The 18627-nt window shown below is 43.1% G+C and overlaps 1 protein-coding gene across 1 annotated transcript; it reads left to right on the top strand.

Moving 5' to 3' along the window:
- Positions 1-996: 996 nt before the first annotated feature.
- Positions 997-14886, top strand: Smg8 (SMG8 nonsense mediated mRNA decay factor). The gene is made up of 4 exons (XM_045159486.1): positions 997-2760; positions 7314-7459; positions 9076-9948; positions 14417-14886. Exons 1-4 carry the CDS (start codon positions 1002-1004, stop codon positions 14612-14614), a joined length of 2976 nt encoding a protein of 991 aa, XP_045015421.1. The 5' UTR covers positions 997-1001; the 3' UTR covers positions 14615-14886.
- Positions 14887-18627: the final 3741 nt, after the last annotated feature.

Genomic DNA, 18627 nt, shown 5'->3' with positions numbered 1-18627 from the left:
GGTGTCACTCCCTGCTGGGCCTGGGCTAGGGCCTAGGTTGAGCCCCTACTTGCTAGACATGGGCCTGGACTAAGCCTATATGTATATATATATATATATATAAAAAGATGGCTTAGTATTCAAGGCACTCACCTTCAAAGCCAAGAGACTTAGGTTTGACTGCACAGTAACACATGTAAAGTCAGGTGAACAACATGGCATATGCATCTGTAGTTTGTTTGCAATGGTTGGAGACCCTGGAATGCCCATTCTCTGTGTCTGTCTTTTCTCTTTCTGCTTACAAATCAACAAATAAATATTTTAAAAAATATATTTAAAGGGGTGTGGTGGTGCATGCCTTTAATCCCAGCACTCTTGAAGCAGAAGTCGGAGGATCTCATTGTGAGTTCCAGGTCAGCCTGGGCTAGAGTGAGACTCTGTCTTGAAAAACAACAACAAAATACAAAAATACATTATAGCCAGGCATGGTGGCTAATGAACTCCTGAGGGTTTTTTGTTGGTTTTTTGTTTTTGAGATAGCCCAGGCTGGCCTTGAAGTCACTAGCAGAAGATGTCTTTTGAACATTTGATCTTCCTGCCCCCATCACCTAAGCGCTAGGATTGCAGGCATGCATTCAGCTACCTTTTTTCCACAATGGTCCTACGATCTCAGCCCTCCAGTGTAGCTTAGTCTGCGGTCAAGGCCCCACGGTGCCATGCCGAAGAGACTTTCCCATGTGAGAAGAATCATTCGACAGGCACTTTTTTTCTCATCGTATTACTTAAAATGCAAATTGATTCCAGCCGTCTTTTTGACTTCTCGGTCCCTACAATCTCAAATTGTGGAAATTCAGGCTTGAGGTAGACCTTAATAATAATAATAGGAAAGGAGCGGGACGGGAACCAAAGTGAGAGAAAAGCAGGAACTACCATGCCGGGGGAGGCATTTCACAGCAGGACCCTGGCCGGTTGTGGTTATTGAGCGGACCGGAAGGACCCCAGGTGGAATCTCTCCGGACACCATGGCGGGTCCCGTCAGCCTGCGGGAGCTCTTAATGGGAGCCTCGGCCTGGGCGGGCTCTGAAAGCCCCGGCGGTTCCCCTACCGAAGGCGGAGGCAACGCGACTGGCGCCCCAGAGCCTCCGTGGCGAGAGGATGAAATCTGCGTGGTGGGAATCTTTGGCAAGACGGCTCTACGTATGAATTCCGAGAAGTTTTCTCTTGTGAATACTGTGTGCGACCGACAGGTCTTCCCTCTCTTTCCCCAACAAGATCCCGGAGATCCACGGCCTGAAATTAAGACTGAAGCCGGCGCCCTCGGGGAGGTTGGAGGAGCCGGAGACCCGGGGGCTGCAGCCGGAGATCCAGTTCGCGGAGGTGTAGCAGCCGCCGAAGGTAACCGAACCGAGCCAAATTCCCAGGACTTCAGTCTTCTGCAGGCCTATTACAACCAGGAGAGCAAAGTTCTGTATCTTCTTCTTACTTCTATCTGTGACAACTCGCAGCTGCTGCGGGCTTGTCGGGCTCTTCAGAGCGGAGAAGCTGGAGGGGGCCTCTCTTTACCTCATGCAGAAGCGCACGAGTTCTGGAAGCACCAAGAGAAGTTGCAGTGCCTCAGTCTCCTTTACCTTTTCTCCGTCTGTCATATCTTGCTCCTGGTCCATCCCACGTGTTCCTTTGATATCACTTATGATCGGGTATTCAGAGCCCTGGATGGGCTGAGACAGAAAGTATTGCCTCTCCTCAAAACAGCCATTAAGGATTGCCCGGTTGGCAAAGACTGGAAGCTGAACTGTCGACCTTGCCCACCTAGACTCCTTTTCCTCTTTCAACTCAACGGGGCCCTTAAGGTGGAACCCCCTCGGAACCAAGATGCAGCTCATCCAGACAAACCCAAAAAGCATTCCCCTAAAAGAAGACTTCAGCATGCCCTGGAGGACCAGATCTATAGAATCTTCCGGAAGAGCCGAGTCTTAACTAACCAGAGCATCAACTGCCTCTTTACTGTACCTGCCAACCAAGCTTTTGTGTACATAGTCCCAGGAAGCCAGGATGAGGACCCAGTAGGCATGTTGCTGGACCAGCTTAGAAATCACTGTACTGTGAAGGACGCTGACTCTTTGCTGGTACCTGCACCCCTTTCTGGACCCAGGCGATACCAGGTGATGAGACAGCACAGCAGACAACAGCTCTCCTTTCACATTGATAGCAGCAGTTCCAGTTCTTCAGGCCAGCTAGTGGATTTCACTCTTCGAGAATTCCTTTGGCAGCACGTGGAGCTTGTCCTAAGCAAGAAAGGTTTTGATGACAGCGTGGGCAGGAACCCACAGCCTTCCCATTTTGAACTTCCCACCTACCAAAAGTGGATCTCAGCAGCTGCGAAACTGTATGAAGTGGCTATTGATGGGAAGGAGGAGGAATTGGGATCACCCACTGGCGAGCTGACATCTAAGATTTTAAGCAGTATTAAAGTCTTAGAAGGATTTTTGGATATTGACACCAAATTTTCCGAAAATCGGTGCCAAAAAGCTTTACCCATGGCCCATAGCGCCTACCAGTCCAATTTGCCTCATAATTACACCATGACGGTCCATAAGAATCAGCTTGCCCAGGCTCTTCGAGTGTACAGTCAGCATGCTAGGGGCCCAGCCTTTCACAAATATGCCATGCAGTTACACGAGGACTGCTACAAATTCTGGAGCAATGGCCATCAGCTCTGTGAGGAGAGGAGTCTAACTGACCAACACTGTGTACATAAATTTCACTCCTTACCTAAAGCAGGTAGCTAAAATTTTTGCCAAAATTTTGAAATCAAAATTTTAATCTGTTTTTAAATTTTATTTGTTTGCACAAGGGGTGTGTGTGTGTGTGTGTGTGTGTGTGTCTGCACACTGCAGGATCTCTTGGCACTACAGATGAATACCTGACCAGCTTTACTAGGGTGGCTGGGAAATGGACTGGGATGGAAGGCTTTGCAAGCAAATGCTTTAAAAGGCTGAGCCATCTCTCCAGCCTCTTGTTTTGTTTTATTGATCTCACCGTGCAGCTCTGGCTTATCTCAGCCTCCCACTCCCAAGTGCTGGGTTTAAAAACAACATAGGGGTGCGGGGGGAAATCAGCCATGACTGATTTTTTGGTTGGTTGGTTGTTTTTGTTTTTGAGGTAGGGTCAGACTAGCCCAGGGCAACCTGGAATTTGCTATGTAGTCTCAGAGTGGCCTCAAACTCACAGTGATCCCCTTACCTCTGCCTCCTGAGTGCTGGGATTAAAGGCATGTGCCACCACACACAACATGATTTCTTAGTTTCTTATATTTAAAGATCTAACCCTAGTGAAGTAGTAAATGATAATTATTAAGTAGCATGAAGATTAACAAGTATTATACAAATAAAAAAAATTATTTGCCACTTGGGTGTGGGGGCACACGCCTTTAATCCTAGCACTCGGGAGGCAGAGGTAGGAGGATCGCCCAGAGTTCAAGACTACCCTGAGACTACATAGTGAATAACAGGTCAGCCTGAACTAGAGTGAGACCCTACCTTGAAAAACCAAAGTAAAAAAAATTGTTTGCTTGAGTATTTGTGTATGTGCATGTACATAAACCAGGTTTTCTTGCCACTGCAAATGCCAGACTCATGCACCATTTTTGCATATTGCTTTATGTGGGTACAGGGGAACCCAGGCTAGTAGATTTTATAAACAGGTACCTTTCACCACTAAGCAATCTTTTCAGGCCTGTCCTACCAGCCCCCTCCCCCAAGGAAGGGTCTTGCTCTAGCTTAGATTGACCTGGAATTCACTATGCAGTCTCAGGGTATCTTGGAACTCTCAGTGATCCTCCTACCTCTGCCTCCCAAGTGCTGGGATTTAAGGCATGCACCACAACGCCTGGCCTATTACCATTTTTATTTTGTTGGGTTTTTTTTGTTGTTGTTGTTGTTGATTTAAGATGAATGTAATGAGATGTGTAAGGTTACCATCATGGCAGCAGTAGGAAATTTTTGCTTAGAAATTTTAATTGTGGTCTGTGGAGATGGCTTAGTGCTTCAAGTACTTGACTGCAAAGGCTTACTGCCTGAGTTCAATTCCCCAGTATCCACATGAAGCCAGTTGCAAAAAGTGGTGCATGCATCTGGATTTTTTCTTAATTAAAAAAATATTTTTATGGACGTGGTGGTGGCACACCTTTAAACCCAGCCTTCGAGAGGCCGAGGTAGGATAATCGCTGTGAATTTGAGGCTACCCTGAGACTACATAGTGAATTCCAGGTCAGCCTGGGCTACAGTGAGACCGTACCTTGGAAAATAATCTTTTTATTGACAACTTCCATAATTATAGAAAATAAACCACGAAAAAGCCGGGTGTGATGGCGCACGCCTTTAATCCCAGCACTTGGGAGGCAGAGGTAGGAGGATTGCCATGAGTTCGAGGCCACCCTGAGATGACAGAGTTAATTCCAGGTCAGCCTGGACCAGAGTGAGACCCTACCTCGAAAAACCAAAAGAAAAAAAAAAAAAAGAAAATAAACCACGATAATTCCCTTCCCTCCACTTTCCCCTTTGCAGTTCTACTCTCCATCATATCTCCAACCCCCTCAACTAGTCTCTCTTATTTTGATTTCATCTTTTCCTCCTGTTATGAAGGTCTTTTATAGGTAGTGCCAGGCATTGTGAGGTCATGGGTATCCAGACCTTTTTAAGTCATCCCAGAGGTCACTGCCATCAGAAAAGAGAAGCTTCTCTAACTAAAAGTGAGAGTAGCATTAACATATGGGTATGAACATTAAGAGAAGTGTTTCCTGGCAGTTTAGCATAATTTACATATTTTAGCCAGAGAGTGTGTTACACTCCTAGGGGTGCATGACCTCCCCCATCATAGGTTTATTTTATTTATTTATTTATTTATTTATTTATTTATTTATTTATTTATTTATTTATTTATTTATTTTGAGGTAGTATCTGACTCTGGTCCAAGCTGACCTGGAATTCACTATGTAGTCTCAGGATGGCCTTGAACTCAAGACAGTCCTACCTCTGCCTCCCGAGTGCTGGGATTAAAGGCATTCACCACCACACCCAGCCTCCATCATAGGTTTTCAGTACCAGTCATGTAGTCCATCCCATGGAACAGACCTCCGTCCAGCTAGAGAACAGTTGGTTTTCCCCATAACAAACATGCCACTATGGTACCCACTGGCCCACTTGTCCTGGCTGGCCAAACTTAAGGCTTGCTGTATCTACTGTTGTTTATCTCCACTAGTGACTTTTCTCTCTCTCATGGATCTGCATTCAGCATAGCTTTTTCCAGCTTTCTGTCACCTGATCTATACCAAAGAAGTTTTCAGCTCAGCTCAGCAAGATTTCTCAGTGACCTTGCAGCTGAAACATGTAGTCTTCAGCAATAGGGTCTTACCATCTATTCTTGGTGGGAAACCAAGAGTCTTGGCAATGTCCTGTAATGTTTTGGGGGTGTCAGGGACATCTCTGGCCAACAACTTACTGTGAAGTATCTCATCCCTGGTACTCAAATTTTTCTAGGAGCAATCTATGGCTTCTGGGTATGCCATTGTCAAAAAAAGTAGGTTTCCATACTGCTTATTTATACCCTGTTATATTTTGTTTAACACCCTCCCACCATGCTTCCTTTACTCAGTCTCTTCCCCTGACCTCACTTAGGCCATTCCACCCTCAGTAATCTGTTCATCTACTTGAATATATACAACTGTTTAAGTTTGGCAAACCAGGGTCCTTAGGCTTCACAGGCAAGTGCTTTAATACTTAAGCAATCTCTTCAGCCAATAAATAATGTCTTAACAATTTAATTTATTTTTGGTGGGGGCAGGGTCTCATTCTAATCCAGGCTGACCTGGAGTTGACTGTGGAATCTCAGGGTGGTCTGGAACCCTCAATGATTTTCCTACCTCTGCCTTCTGGTTTATGGGATTAAAGGCATACATCACCATGCCTGACTCTTTTAAGTTTTTGTTGTTGTTGTTGTTTGTGTTTTTCTTTTTATTTCTTTTTTCTTTCTTTTTTTTTTTTTTTTTTTTTGAGGTAGGGTCTCTTACTTTAGTCCAGGCTGACCTATAATTCCCTATGTAGTCTCAGGGTGGCCTTGAACTCACTACCATCCTCCTACCTCTGCCTCTTGAGTGCTGGAATTAAAGGCAGGTGCCACCATGCCCAGCAATATGTATATTTTTGGTTTATTTATTTGCAAGCAACAGACAGTGAGAGAAAGAGGCAGAGAGAGAATGGGTGCACCTCCAGTCACTGCAAACGAACTCCAGACGCGTACGCCCCCTTGTGCATCTGGCTAACGTGGGTCCTGGGGAATCGAGCCTCGAACCAGGGTCCTTAGGCTTCACAGGCAAGTGCTTAACCGCTAAGCTTTCTCTCTAGCCCATATATATACTTTTTAAAAAAATTTTTTATTTTTATTATTTATTTATTTGAGAGTGACAGACACAGAGAGAAAGACAGATAGAGGGAGAGAGAGAGAATGGGCGTGCCAGGGCTTCCAGCTTCTGCAAACAAACTCCAGACGCGTGCGCCCCCTTGTGCATCTGGCTAACGTGGGACCTGGGGATCCGAGCCTCGAACCGGGGTCCTTAGGCTTCACAGGCAAGCGCTTAACCGCTAAGCCATCTCTCCAGCCCTGTATATACTTTTTTAAAATTAAAATTTCTTAGCTAGGCATGATGGCACATGCCTTTAATCCCAGCACTCAGGAGGCAAGTGCCTTAACTGCTGAGCCATCTTCAGTCCTCATTTTTGTTTGTTTATTTGATTATTTGAGAGGGGAGGCAGATAGAGAGAGAAAGATGAATGGGTAGTCTAGGGCATCTAGCCACTGCAAATGAACTCCACATACATGTGCCACCATGTGCATCTGGCTTATGTGAGTTCTAGGGAATTGACCCTGGATCCTTAGGAATTGCAGGCAAGCACCTTAACTGCTAAGTCATCTCTCCAGCCCAGAAATTTTAATTTCTTACAGATTGCTTATTTTATTTTATTTATTTGCAAGCAGAGGGTGTATATGTATGTGTGAATGGGCATGCCAGCATGTCTAATAAACTCCAGATGCATGCCCCACTTTGCATCTGGTTTCCATGGGTCCTGGGGAATTGAACCTGGACTTTAGGCTTCATAGGCAAGTGCCTTAACCACGAAGCCATCCCTCTAGCCCATTTATTTTATTTTTCAAGGCAGGGTCTCACTCTAGCCCATGCTGACAAAGGCATGCATCATTCAAGACTCCTTGGAGAAGTTGGGTATTCAGTTATTGTCTGTATTGACTTGTGAAGCTAATCAGGATTATTCATTTTCCAGGTGAGAAGCCGGAAGCCGATAGAAATCCCCCTGTGCTGTATCACAATAGCCGAGCTAGGTCCACAGGCGCCTGTAACTGTGGAAGGAAACAAGCACCACGGGATGATCCCTTTGATATCAAGGCTGCTAACTATGACTTTTATCAGGTAAACTTTGAAATTATTCTTTTCTGTCTTTTTTTTTTCAGAAGCAGAGTACCTAGGAAAGCCAATGCAACTACAGTGTGATATATAAATGAGGATAAGTTCCCTTATTGCTTTAAAAAAAATTTTTTTGTTTATTTATTTATTTGAGAGCCACAGACAGAGAGGAAGAGAGAGAGAGAGAGAGGGAGAGAGAGAGAGAGAATGGGCATGCCAAGGGCACCAGCCACTGCAAACAAACTCCAGATGCATGTGCCCCCTTGTGCATCTAGCTAACGTGGGTCCTGGGGAATTGAGCCTAGAACCAGGGTCCTTAGGCTTCACAGGCAAGCACTTAACCGCTAAGCCATCTCTCCAGCCCTGCTTTTTAATTTTTATTAATTTTATTTATTTGAGAGAGTGAGAGAAAGAGAATGGGTATGTCAGGGCCTTCAGCTGCTGCAGATGAACTCCAGATGCATGTGCTACCCTGTGTATCTGGCTTACATGGGTTCTGGGGAATCAAACCTGGGTCCTTTAGCTTTGCAGGCAAGTGCCTTAACCACTAAGCCATCTATTCAGCCTTATTTTTGTAAATATTTTTTTGTGTGTATGTTTTAATATTTTATTTATTTATTTGACAGACAGGGAAAGAGTCAGATAGAAGCCAGGCGTGGTGGTGCACACATTTAACCCCAGCATTTGAGAGGCAGAGGTAGAATTGCTGAGTTCAAGGCCAACCTGAGACTACATAGTGAATTCCAAGTCATCTGGGCTAGAATGAAACCCTACCTCAATGAAAAAAAATAAAAAAGAGGCAGAAGGCAGATAGAGAGCACAGGTGTGCCAGGGCCTCTAGCCACTGCAAAATGAACTCCAGATGCATGTACCACCTAGTACATCTGGCTTTATTTGTGTACTGGGGAATCGAAGCTATGTCCTTTGATTTTGCAGGCAAGTGCCTTAAACACTAAGCTATTTCTCCAACCGAGTAAATATTTTGTTTATTTGGCAAACAGAGAAAGTATGGATGCATCAGCGTTCTTGCCTCTGCAAACAAACTTCAGAGGCAGGTGCTACTTTGTGCATCTGGTTTTACATGGTACTAAGGGCTCAAACTAAGGCCATCAGGCTTTGTAAACATGCACCTCTCACTACTGAGCCATGTCTCCAGGCCTTCTTTATTTTATTCACCTATTTGTTTTTAAGTTACCATACAAAAAACTGTAGTATTATAAGTTTAAAAATTGACATAGTCACCTGGCATTGGTGGTGTGTGCCTTTAATTCCAGCACTCAGAGGCTGAGCTAAAAGGACTGCTGTGAGTTTGAGACCAGACTGAGACTATATAGTGAATTCCTGAGCTACAGTGAGACCCTACCTTGAAAAAACAAAAACAACAAAAAAAGAAAAAAGAAATGAAAAAAAAGAGCAGGGCATGGTGGCACACACCTTTAATTCCAGCACTTGGGAGGCAGAGGTAGGAGGAGCACCATGAGTTTGAGGCCACCCTGAGACAACATAATGAAGTCCATGTCAGCCAGGGCTAGAGTGAGGCCCTAACTCGAAAAACCTATAAAAAAGAAAAGAAAGAAACTAAAAAAGGAAAAATTAACATTGTCTTTTCTCCATTTTTATAGCTTCTGGAAGAAAAATGTTGTGGAAAACTGGATCATATCAATTTCCCAGTATTTGAACCTAGTACTCCAGATCCTGCTCCCGCCAAAAATGAACCCTCTCCTGCACCTCTAGATTCAGATGCTGATAAACTTAAAGAGAAAGAACCTCAAACCCAAGGAGAGAGCACAAGCTTGAGTTTAGCTCTGAGTTTGGGACAATCCACAGATAGCTTAGGTACCTATCCAGCTGACCCACAAGCAGGGGGAGACAACCCCGATGTTCATGGTCAAGGAGAAGTAAAAACTGAGAAGAGACCAAACTTGGTTGATCGGCAGGCATCCACAGTTGAGTATCTCCCAGGCATGCTACATTCAAACTGCCCAAAAGGTCTTCTACCCAAATTCTCCAGTTGGTCTTTAGTTAAACTAGGCCCTGCTAAGTCTTACAACTTTCATACAGGTTTGGACCAACAGGGCTTTGTTCCAGGAACAAACTATCTTATGCCTTGGGACATTGTCATCAGGACTAGGGCTGAAGATGAAGGTGACTTAGACACAAATTCATGGCCTGCTCCAAATAAAGCTATTCCTGGAAAGAGAAGTGCAGTTGTAATGGGAAGAGGAAGACGGCGAGATGACATAGCTCGAGCTTTTGTGGGCTTTGAATATGAAGACTCTCGAGGTCGGAGATTCATGTGCTCAGGACCTGACAAAGTAATGAAAGTGATGGGAAGTGGACCAAAGGAATCAGCTTTAAAAGCCCTAAATAGTGATATGCCCTTATATATTCTGTCATCATCTCAGGGTAGAGGGCTAAAACCACATTATGCTCAACTTATGAGGCTTTTTGTTGTGGTTCCTGATGCTCCTTTGCAGATAATACTAATGCCCCAGGTAAGACATACAATTTATCCCCTAAGCAAACAAAAACTGGTGATGCTTGTGGTTTTCATTATTTATTTATTTGAGAAAGGGAGGAAGACGCAGATAGAGAATGGATATGCCAGAACCATTATCCTCTGCAAACAAACTCCAGATGCCTGTGCTACCTTGTATATCTGGCTTACATGGGTACTGGAGAATTGAACCTGGGTCCTTAGGCTTCACAGGCAAGCACCTTAACTGCTAAGCCATCTCTCCAGCTCTTGTTTTTGTTTTTCCAGACAGGGTCTTATATAGCCCAGGCTGACCTTGAACCGACTATGTAACCAAGGATGACTTTGAAATTATTTGCCAGAGAGTGGGGACATCAGGGCCTCCAACCGTTGCAAACAAACTCCAGATGCATACACCACCTTGTGCACCTGGCTTATGTGGTTACTGGGGAATGGAACCTGAGTTCTTAGGCTTTGTAAGCAGGCACCTTAACCGCTAAGCCATCTTTCCAGCCCATGTGTTTATTTTGATGTTTTGTGTTTTTTTTTTTTTTTTCTTGGTAGGGTCTCACTCTAGCCCAGGTTTACCTAGACCTCACTCTATAGTTCCTGGCTGGCCTCAAATTCACAGTGATCCTCCTACTTCTGTCTCCTGAGTGCTAGTGCTGAGAGAGAGAGAGAGTGAGTTTGTGGTTTATCGAGATAGGGTCTTGCTCTAGCCCAATCTGCCCTGAAATTTACTATGTAGACTCAGGGTGGCCTTGAACTCACGATGATCTGTGAATGGGTACAACATGACCTCTAGCCACTACACACTCCAAATGCATGTACTACCCTGTGCAAATGGCTTATGTGGATCCTGAGGAATTGAACCTAGGTCCTTAGGCCTCACAAGCAAGTGCCTTATCCACAGATCCATCTCTCCAGCCTTGGCTCTTTGTAAACAAACTCCAGATGCATATGCCACCTTTTGCATCTGGGGTACGTGGATCCTGAAGAATTGAACCTGGGTCCTTAAGCCTCACAGGTGAAGCATCTTAACCACTAAGCCATCTCTCTAGCCTCTCATTTATTTATTTATTTATTTATTTATTTATTTTTGAAGCAAGGTTTTGCTCTAGCCCAGGCTGGGTGGACTCAAACTCAAGATGATCCGCTAACTCTGCCTCCCAAGTGCTGGGATTAAAGGTGTGTGCTACCACTCCTGGTTCCTCTTTCTTTTAAAAAATATTTTATTTTTATTTACTTATTTGTTTGTTTATTTGACAGAGAAAGAAGGAGAGAGAGAGAGAATGGGCATGCCAGGGCCTCCAGACACTGCAAACGAAATCTAGACCCATGCGCCCCTTGTACATCTAGTTAATGTGGGTCCTGGGGAAGCAAACCTGGGTCTTTTGGCTTTGCAGGCAAATACCTTAACTGCTAAGCCATCCCTCTAAACCCCCTTTCTTTTTAAAAATGTATTTGTGTATTAGCTTGTGAGTGGTGTATCTAAAGGCCAGAAAACAGCCTTGAGTGTCATTTCTCATTAGCCTAGAGCTCACCAGCTAATGCTAAACTAGCTGACCCATGAGCCCCAGCCATCTTTCTGGCTCTGCCTCTGCCTCCCCAGGGCTGGGACTAGAGTATTGTACCACCATATCTATCCTTTATAGATGAATAGTAGGAATTGAACTCAGGTCTACATGTTTTCAAGGCAAGCACTTTACTTAGCTATCTTTCCAACCCTCCTCTCACTCTTCTTTTGTTCTCTTTTCTTTATATGTTTATTTTTTTTGTTTATTTTATTTATTTATTTATTTGAGAGCAACAGAGAGAGAAAGAGGCAGATAGAGATAGAGCGAGAATGGGCGCGCCAGGGCCTCTAGCCACTGCCAACGAACTCCAGACGCATGTACCCCCTTGTGCATCTGACTAACGTGGGTCCTGGGGAATTGAGCCTCGAACCGGGGTCCTTAGGCTTCACAGGCAAGCGCTTAACCGCTAAGCCATCTCTCCAGCCCATCTTTATATGTTTATTATTTGAGAGAGAAGAAAAGAATTGGTGTACCTGGGCCTCTAGCCACTACAAATAAAGTCCAGACACTTGGACCACCTTGTGCATCTGGCTAACATGGGTCCTGGGGAATCGAACCTGGGTCCTTTGTCTTTGCAGGAAAACACTTTAAATGCTAATCCATCTCTCCAGCCCTCAGCTGCTTTTTAAAAATTATTTTTATTTATTTAGTTGTAAGCAGAGAGAGCGAGGAGACAGAGAGAGAGAATGGGTGCACCAGGGCCTCTATCCACTGCAAACAAGCTCCAGATGCATATGCCCCCTTGTGCATCTGGCTTACATGGGTACTGGGGAATCGAACCTGGGTCCTTTGGCTTCACAGGCAAGTGCCTTAACTGCTAAGCCATCTCTCCAGCCCTCAGCTGATCACATGATAATGAGTTGGGCATGGCGAAACATGACAAGTGCTGTGAGTTTGAGGCCACCCTGAGATTACATAGTGAATTCCAGGTCAGGTTGGAGTGAGACTCTACCTCAAGAAACAAACAAACAATGCTGGAGAGATGGCTTAGCTGTTAAGCGCTTGTCTGCGAAGCCTAAGGACCCTGGTTCGAGGCTCAATTCCCCAGGACCCACGTTAGCCAGATGCACAAGGGGGCGCAAGCGTCTGGAGTTCATTTGCAGTAGCTGGAAGCCCTGGCGCGCCCATTCTCCCTCCCTCCCTCCCTCTCTCTCTCTCTCCCCCTCTTTCTGTCTGTCACTCTCAAATAAATAAATAATAAACAAAAAAATTTAAAAAAAAAGAAACAAAAAAACATAAGGGCTTTGCCACTGGCTTTGAAATTTGAAAGTAAGCACTTTTTTGTTTTTTGAAGTAGTGTCTCTGTCTAGTACAGGCTGACCTGGAATTCAATATGTAGTCTCAGGGTGACCTCTGATTCATGACAATCCTACCTCTGCCTCCCAAGTTCTGGGATTAAAAGCATGCACCACAATGCCCAACGAAAATAAGAATGTTTAACCTCTGAGCCATCTCCTTAGTTCCTATTTTGTTTTTTGTTTTTTGTTTTTTTTTTTTGCGCATGTGTTTTTTTTCTATTTTGTTTTTTTAGACCAGCTCTCATTATAGCCCAGGCTAGTCTGGAACATTTGAGGATGACCTCACAACTTCACATCCCAACAGCTAGGATTATAGGCATGTGCCACCATCCCCGGGGCATGTTTTTATATTGATAATTTCTCATGATTGTGTGTTGGCATATGCCACCATCGCTAAGGAGATTGAGGTAGGAGGATAGTCATGAGTTTGAGACCATCTGGGGCTACAGAATTGAGTTCTAGGACAGCTTGAAATAGAAAGGATGCCTTGTGGGTTGCAGAGATGGCTTGGTGGTTAGGTGCTTGCCTGTGAAGCCTAAGGACACCGGTTCAAGGCTCGGTTCCCCAGGTCCCACGTTAGCCAGATGCACAAGGGGGCACATGCGTCTGGAGTTCGTTTGCAGTGGCTGGAAGCCCTGGTGCGCCCATTCTCTCTCTCTTTCTCTATCTATCTTTCTCTCTCTGTCTGTCACTCTCAAATAAATAAATAAATGATGAACAAATATTTATAAAAAAAAAAGAAAGAAAGAAAAGATGCCTTGAAACAAAACAAACAGGCTGGGCGTGGTGGTGCACACCTTTCTTTAATCCCAGCATTTGGGAGGCAGAGGTAGGATCGCTTGAGTTTGAGGTCAGCCTGAGATTAGCCTAGGCTAGAGTGAGACCCTACCTCAAACTAAAAACAGGGCTGAAAGGCTGGAGAGATTGCTTAGCCATTAAGGCATTTGTCTGCAAACCAAAAGGACCTTGGTTCGATTCCCCAGTACCCACATCAGTCAGATGCACAAGGTGTCACATGCATCTGGAATTCATTTGCAGTAGCTGGAAGCCCTGGAGTGCCTATTCTCTTTCTTTCTCTCTCTCTCTGCCTCTTTTCCTCTCTCAAATAAATAAATAAAAATAGGGCTGGAGAGATTGCTTAGTGGTTAAGGCACTTGCCTGTGAAGCCTAAGGACCCATGTCTGATTCCCCAGTACCCATGTAAGCCATATGCACAAGGTGGTGCATGCATCTGGAGCATGTGGAGTTTGTTTGCAGTGGCTGGAGTACCTTGCTTTGTCTATCTGCCTGTTCCTCTCTCTCTCTCTCCCTCCCTCTCTCAAATAAATAAAGAAATAATTTTAAAAAAGAAGAAGAAGAAATATAAAAGTCTGGTCTGGAAAGATGGCTTAAAGGCACTTGTCTGTGAAGCCCAGGGACCCAGATTCAGTTCCCTAGTATTCATGTAAGCCAGATGCATAAGGTGGTACACGCATCTGGAGTTCTTTTGCAGTGGCTGGAGGCCCTGATGTACTCATTCTGTTTCTCTTTCTCTCTCTCTCAACTAAATAGATAAATAAATTTTTTTGAAAAGAAGAAATGTAAAAATAATTTTATTGCCTGTGCTTTTCAGGTTCAACCAGGCCCACCACCATGTCCAGTATTTTACCCAGAAAAACAAGAAATCACTCTCCCACCTGATGGCCTTTGGGTTTTGAGATTTCCTTATGCATATGTGACTGAGAGAGGACCTTGTTTCCCTCCTAAGGAAAATGTACAGTTAATGAGCTATAAGGTACTCCGTGGAGTTCTTAAAGCAGTGACACAATAAGGTTTTCCAGCCAATTCAGTCAACCTGGAACTGGTATTTGTTAGAGAGAGAGAGAGTGTGTGTGTGTGTGTGTGTATGTGTGTGTGTGTGTTTGTATATGTATACTGTGGTTTCCCACAACCCAAAATACTCAAAATGTTTTTTTTTTTTTAATTCTGGTTACAGGGTTTCAGTATTTCGATAATAATTCTACTATTTCCTTTTGTTGATATTTATTGTAAGTGGTGTTACAATTTCTCAATAAAAACTTCTTTTATAAAACTCATAAACTACATAGCTAAGATTTCTGTTTCATTGTCCATAGTAAGTGAATAGTTCATATCCATGTTGGATAAAAGGTTTATTTTTGCTAAAATGATATTTCAGTTGGGATTTTTCTTAAATTGTATATCTGAAATATCTTCAAAACAAGATGATCAAGCTAGACTGGCCCATGCCTGTAATCCCAACACCCAGTTTGAGCCAGGAGGATCTTGGGGTTGAAGCCAGCCTACAATGCAAACAATGACAGCAACTCAAAACAAAACCATGGAACTCAGCATGACACATGCCTGTAATCCCAACACTTAGGACAGGAGGATCAGGGTAAGGCTACCTTGACTCCATATCAAGTTGAAGGACAACCAGGACTATATTAAGCCCCTTTCTCCAAAACCAACAGTGATCAGTTAGAGTATCTGTTAGTGCCATGAGGATGCAGTTTTGAAAAATAGAAAGCATGTTTGTTTACTTCAATTCTATGCTTTTTAAGATTACTTATTCCATTTGTGGACAGATGTAACTGATTGACCTTGTGTTTTATTTACTTATTTGAGAGAGAAAAAGGTAGATAAAGAGAATGGGTGTGCCAGGGCTTCCAGCCACTGCAAATGAACTCTAGACACATGCGCCACTTTGTGCATCTGGTTTACATGGGTCTTGGGGAATCGAACCTGGGTCCTTAAGGCTTTACAGTCAAGTGTGTTAACTGCTAAATTATCCAGCCCGTGACCTTGAATTTTTTCTTTTTTTATCCTCTGCCTTTACCTCCTGAGTGCTGAGATTGCAGAGGTGCACCACCACATCGAAATCAACTAAAGAAATTTTGAGGCTGAGTGTGGTAGTTCATACCTTTAATCCCAGCACTTGGGAGGCAGAGGTAGGAGGATCACCTTGAGTTCAAGGGATTCCAGGTCACCCTGCTGTAGAGTGAGACCCTACCTCAAAAATAAACAAGAACAGACAAAATCAATCAATAAATAAATAAATTTTGGCGGTACATGGTGGCACACACCTCTAATCTCAGCAGTAGGAGGATTGCCATGAGTTTGAGGCCAGCCTGGGACTAGAGTGAGTTCCAGTTCATTCTGGGCTAGAGTGAGACCCTACCTTGGGGGAAGAGGAATTTGGGAGTTCTGGGTAAGATGGCGGTATAGGAGCCATGCCAGGCCAGCCTAGGGAGGGAACTAAGCAGTAAAATAGCAAAATAAACTGTTCTGCCAAAAAGTGGAGGTATATAAGTTATTATCAACCACAGCAGAGAAGCGGGAGAGACTAAGTTCTTCCATAAAGGAGGAAACTGGCCAGAATCCTGCTGAGAGCTGGCACAGAGTTGCAGGAGTATAAACCAGGGGGAGGGAATTTCCACTCATCAGCCTCCTCACAATATCAAGAAACCTGAAGGGGCCGGGCGTGGTGGCGCACCCTGAGATTACATAGTAACTTCCAGGTCAGCCTGAGCCAGAGTGAGACCCTACCTTGAAAAACCAAAAAAAAAAAAAAACCTACAGTTGCCAGGTGTGGTGGTGAATGCCTTTAATCCCAGCATTCAGGAGGCAGAGGTAGGAGGATTGCCATGAGTTCAAGGCCAGCCTGAGACTACATAGTGAATTCCAGATCAGCCTGGGCTAGAGTGAGACCCTACCTCAATAAAAGAATAAAATAAAAAGCTATACTCGGCACCTTAAATTCCTACCCAGAGGTATATAAAGTTGGATTTACAAGCCTAAGAACACTACAGAGAATTATAAAACCTTTGTATCAAATTAACTCATGATGCAAAAAAATCTCTATAAGAAAAAAAAAAAAACACAATCCCACCAAAAACTATAAATCAATCAGAAATGACCTCCAATGAGACTGTTTAAGATGAAATGCCTGACAAAGATTTATATATATAAATATATAAAATATGTAAAAATATTATTATAATATATAATATTGTAATATATATTATATATTATTATAATATAATTGTAATAATAATAAATATTATTATTTATAAATATAATAATATAATATAAAACATTATAAATTAATATTATATGCTGAATATTATTGATATATTATGATAATTATTAATATAAAATATAATAAATATTATAAATATATATATATATGCTCAAAGAAGGAAAGAAGCCAACAAAGAAATCAAAGAAGAAGCAAGCCAGGCATGTGGTGCACGCCTTTAATACCAGCACTCAGGAGGAAGAGTTAGGACACAAGTTCAAGGCCACCCTGAGACTACTTAGTGAATTCCAGGTCAGCCTGAGCTAGAGTGAGACCCTACCTAAAAAAAAAAAAAAAAGGAAGAAAGAAAACAAACTCCTGAAGGAGAACACAGGAAACCAAATTAATGAAATAAGGAGGTTAGTGCAAGACATGAGTAAGGTAATAGAAGTGATGAAAAAATACCAGTCAGAAATATTAGGAATGAAAAACAGAGTAAGTCAAACAGAAAACTCTGTACTACAAAGTCTCACCAGTAGAATGGATCAAGAAAAGGATAGAATATCTAAACTGATCTAATACAGTCCAACAAAGAGAAAGACAAACAATTAGGAAGGCATAAATGGGAATTTAAAGACATTTGAGACATTTTGAAGAGATCAAATGTAAGAATTCAGGGAATAAATAGGTGCCATAGTGGCACATCTATCATGGTGGAAACCAAGTACCCTTTGGACTGGAGGCCCACTACATGTGAGGAAATATAACCCTGATACTGAAAACTTAAAACAGGGGTAATCATGAGCCCTAAGGGTGTAACGTTTGCTGCTGTCTGGCTAAATGGATATACTATGCTTATCAAACTGCCCAGTAAGCACTTCTCTTAATATTCATACCCTTATATTAATGCTACTGTCACTGTGGGTAGAGAATCTTCTCAGATAGCAGTGACCTTGGGATGACTCAGAAGGTATCATGGTGATAGAAAGAAGTGACTGGAGTACTGAATAACATCTCTGTCACACCTTCCAAGGCTCAGGGTCTAATGTGGAATAGGTGGCAGAAAGAATGTAAGAGCCAAAGGAAGGGTAGGACTCCTTACAACATGCTCCCTCCAAACACAAAATGGCCTGGATATCCATGACCTCACCTGACACTACCTACACAAGACCATCATAAGAGGAGGAAAAGATCATGAAATCAAAATAAAAGAGAGACTGATTGAGATGGGGGAGGATATGATGGAGAATGGAATTTCAAAGGGGTGGGAGAGTATAACCATGGGATATTTTTTATGATTATGGAAGATGTTAATAAAAATTAAGAAAAAAAAAAGAATTCAGGGCATAGAAAGAGAATTTGACTCAAGAGGTATTTTCAACAAAATCATACAAGAAAACTTTTACCAAATAGGGAAAGAGATGCCAATACAGATACAGGAAGCCTTTAGAATGCCAAACAGACAAAATCAGGAAAGAACCTTTCACCACCATATTAGAATTAAACTACCAAACACGCAAGCCAAAGAAAATATATTGAAAGCAGTGAGAGAGAAAAATCAAGTCACATACAAAGGCAAGCCAATCAGGATAATAGCAGATTACTCAACACAAACTGTAAAAGCCAGAAGGGCTTAGAATAATGTATTCCAAGTTCTAAAAGATAGCAACTGTCAACCAAGATAACTTTATCCAGCAAAGCTATCCATTCAAATTGACAGAGGAATGAGGTCATTCCACAACAAAAACAGGCTAAAGGAATATATGAACACTAAACCAGCACTACAGAAAATGCTTGAAGGGATC

Source organism: Jaculus jaculus, chromosome 9 (assembly GCF_020740685.1).
Source record: "Jaculus jaculus isolate mJacJac1 chromosome 9, mJacJac1.mat.Y.cur, whole genome shotgun sequence".
NCBI classification, from domain to species: domain Eukaryota; kingdom Metazoa; phylum Chordata; class Mammalia; order Rodentia; family Dipodidae; genus Jaculus; species Jaculus jaculus.
The sequence above is the reverse complement of the archived record's forward strand: the minus strand, read 5'-3'. Positions and strand labels throughout refer to the sequence as shown.

What these genes read in the sequence shown, in the direction of transcription:
- Smg8 (XM_045159486.1), top strand. Translation starts at nt 1,002, where the DNA reads ATGGCGGGTCCCGTCAGCCTGCGGGAGCTCTTAATGGGAGCCTCGGCC. An exon ending in TCACTCCTTACCTAAAGCAG is followed by an intron (nt 2,761 to 7,313) that starts GTAGCTAAAATT and finishes TTCATTTTCCAG; the next exon opens with GTGAGAAGCCGGAAGCCGAT. An exon ending in CTAACTATGACTTTTATCAG is followed by an intron (nt 7,460 to 9,075) that starts GTAAACTTTGAA and finishes CCATTTTTATAG; the next exon opens with CTTCTGGAAGAAAAATGTTG.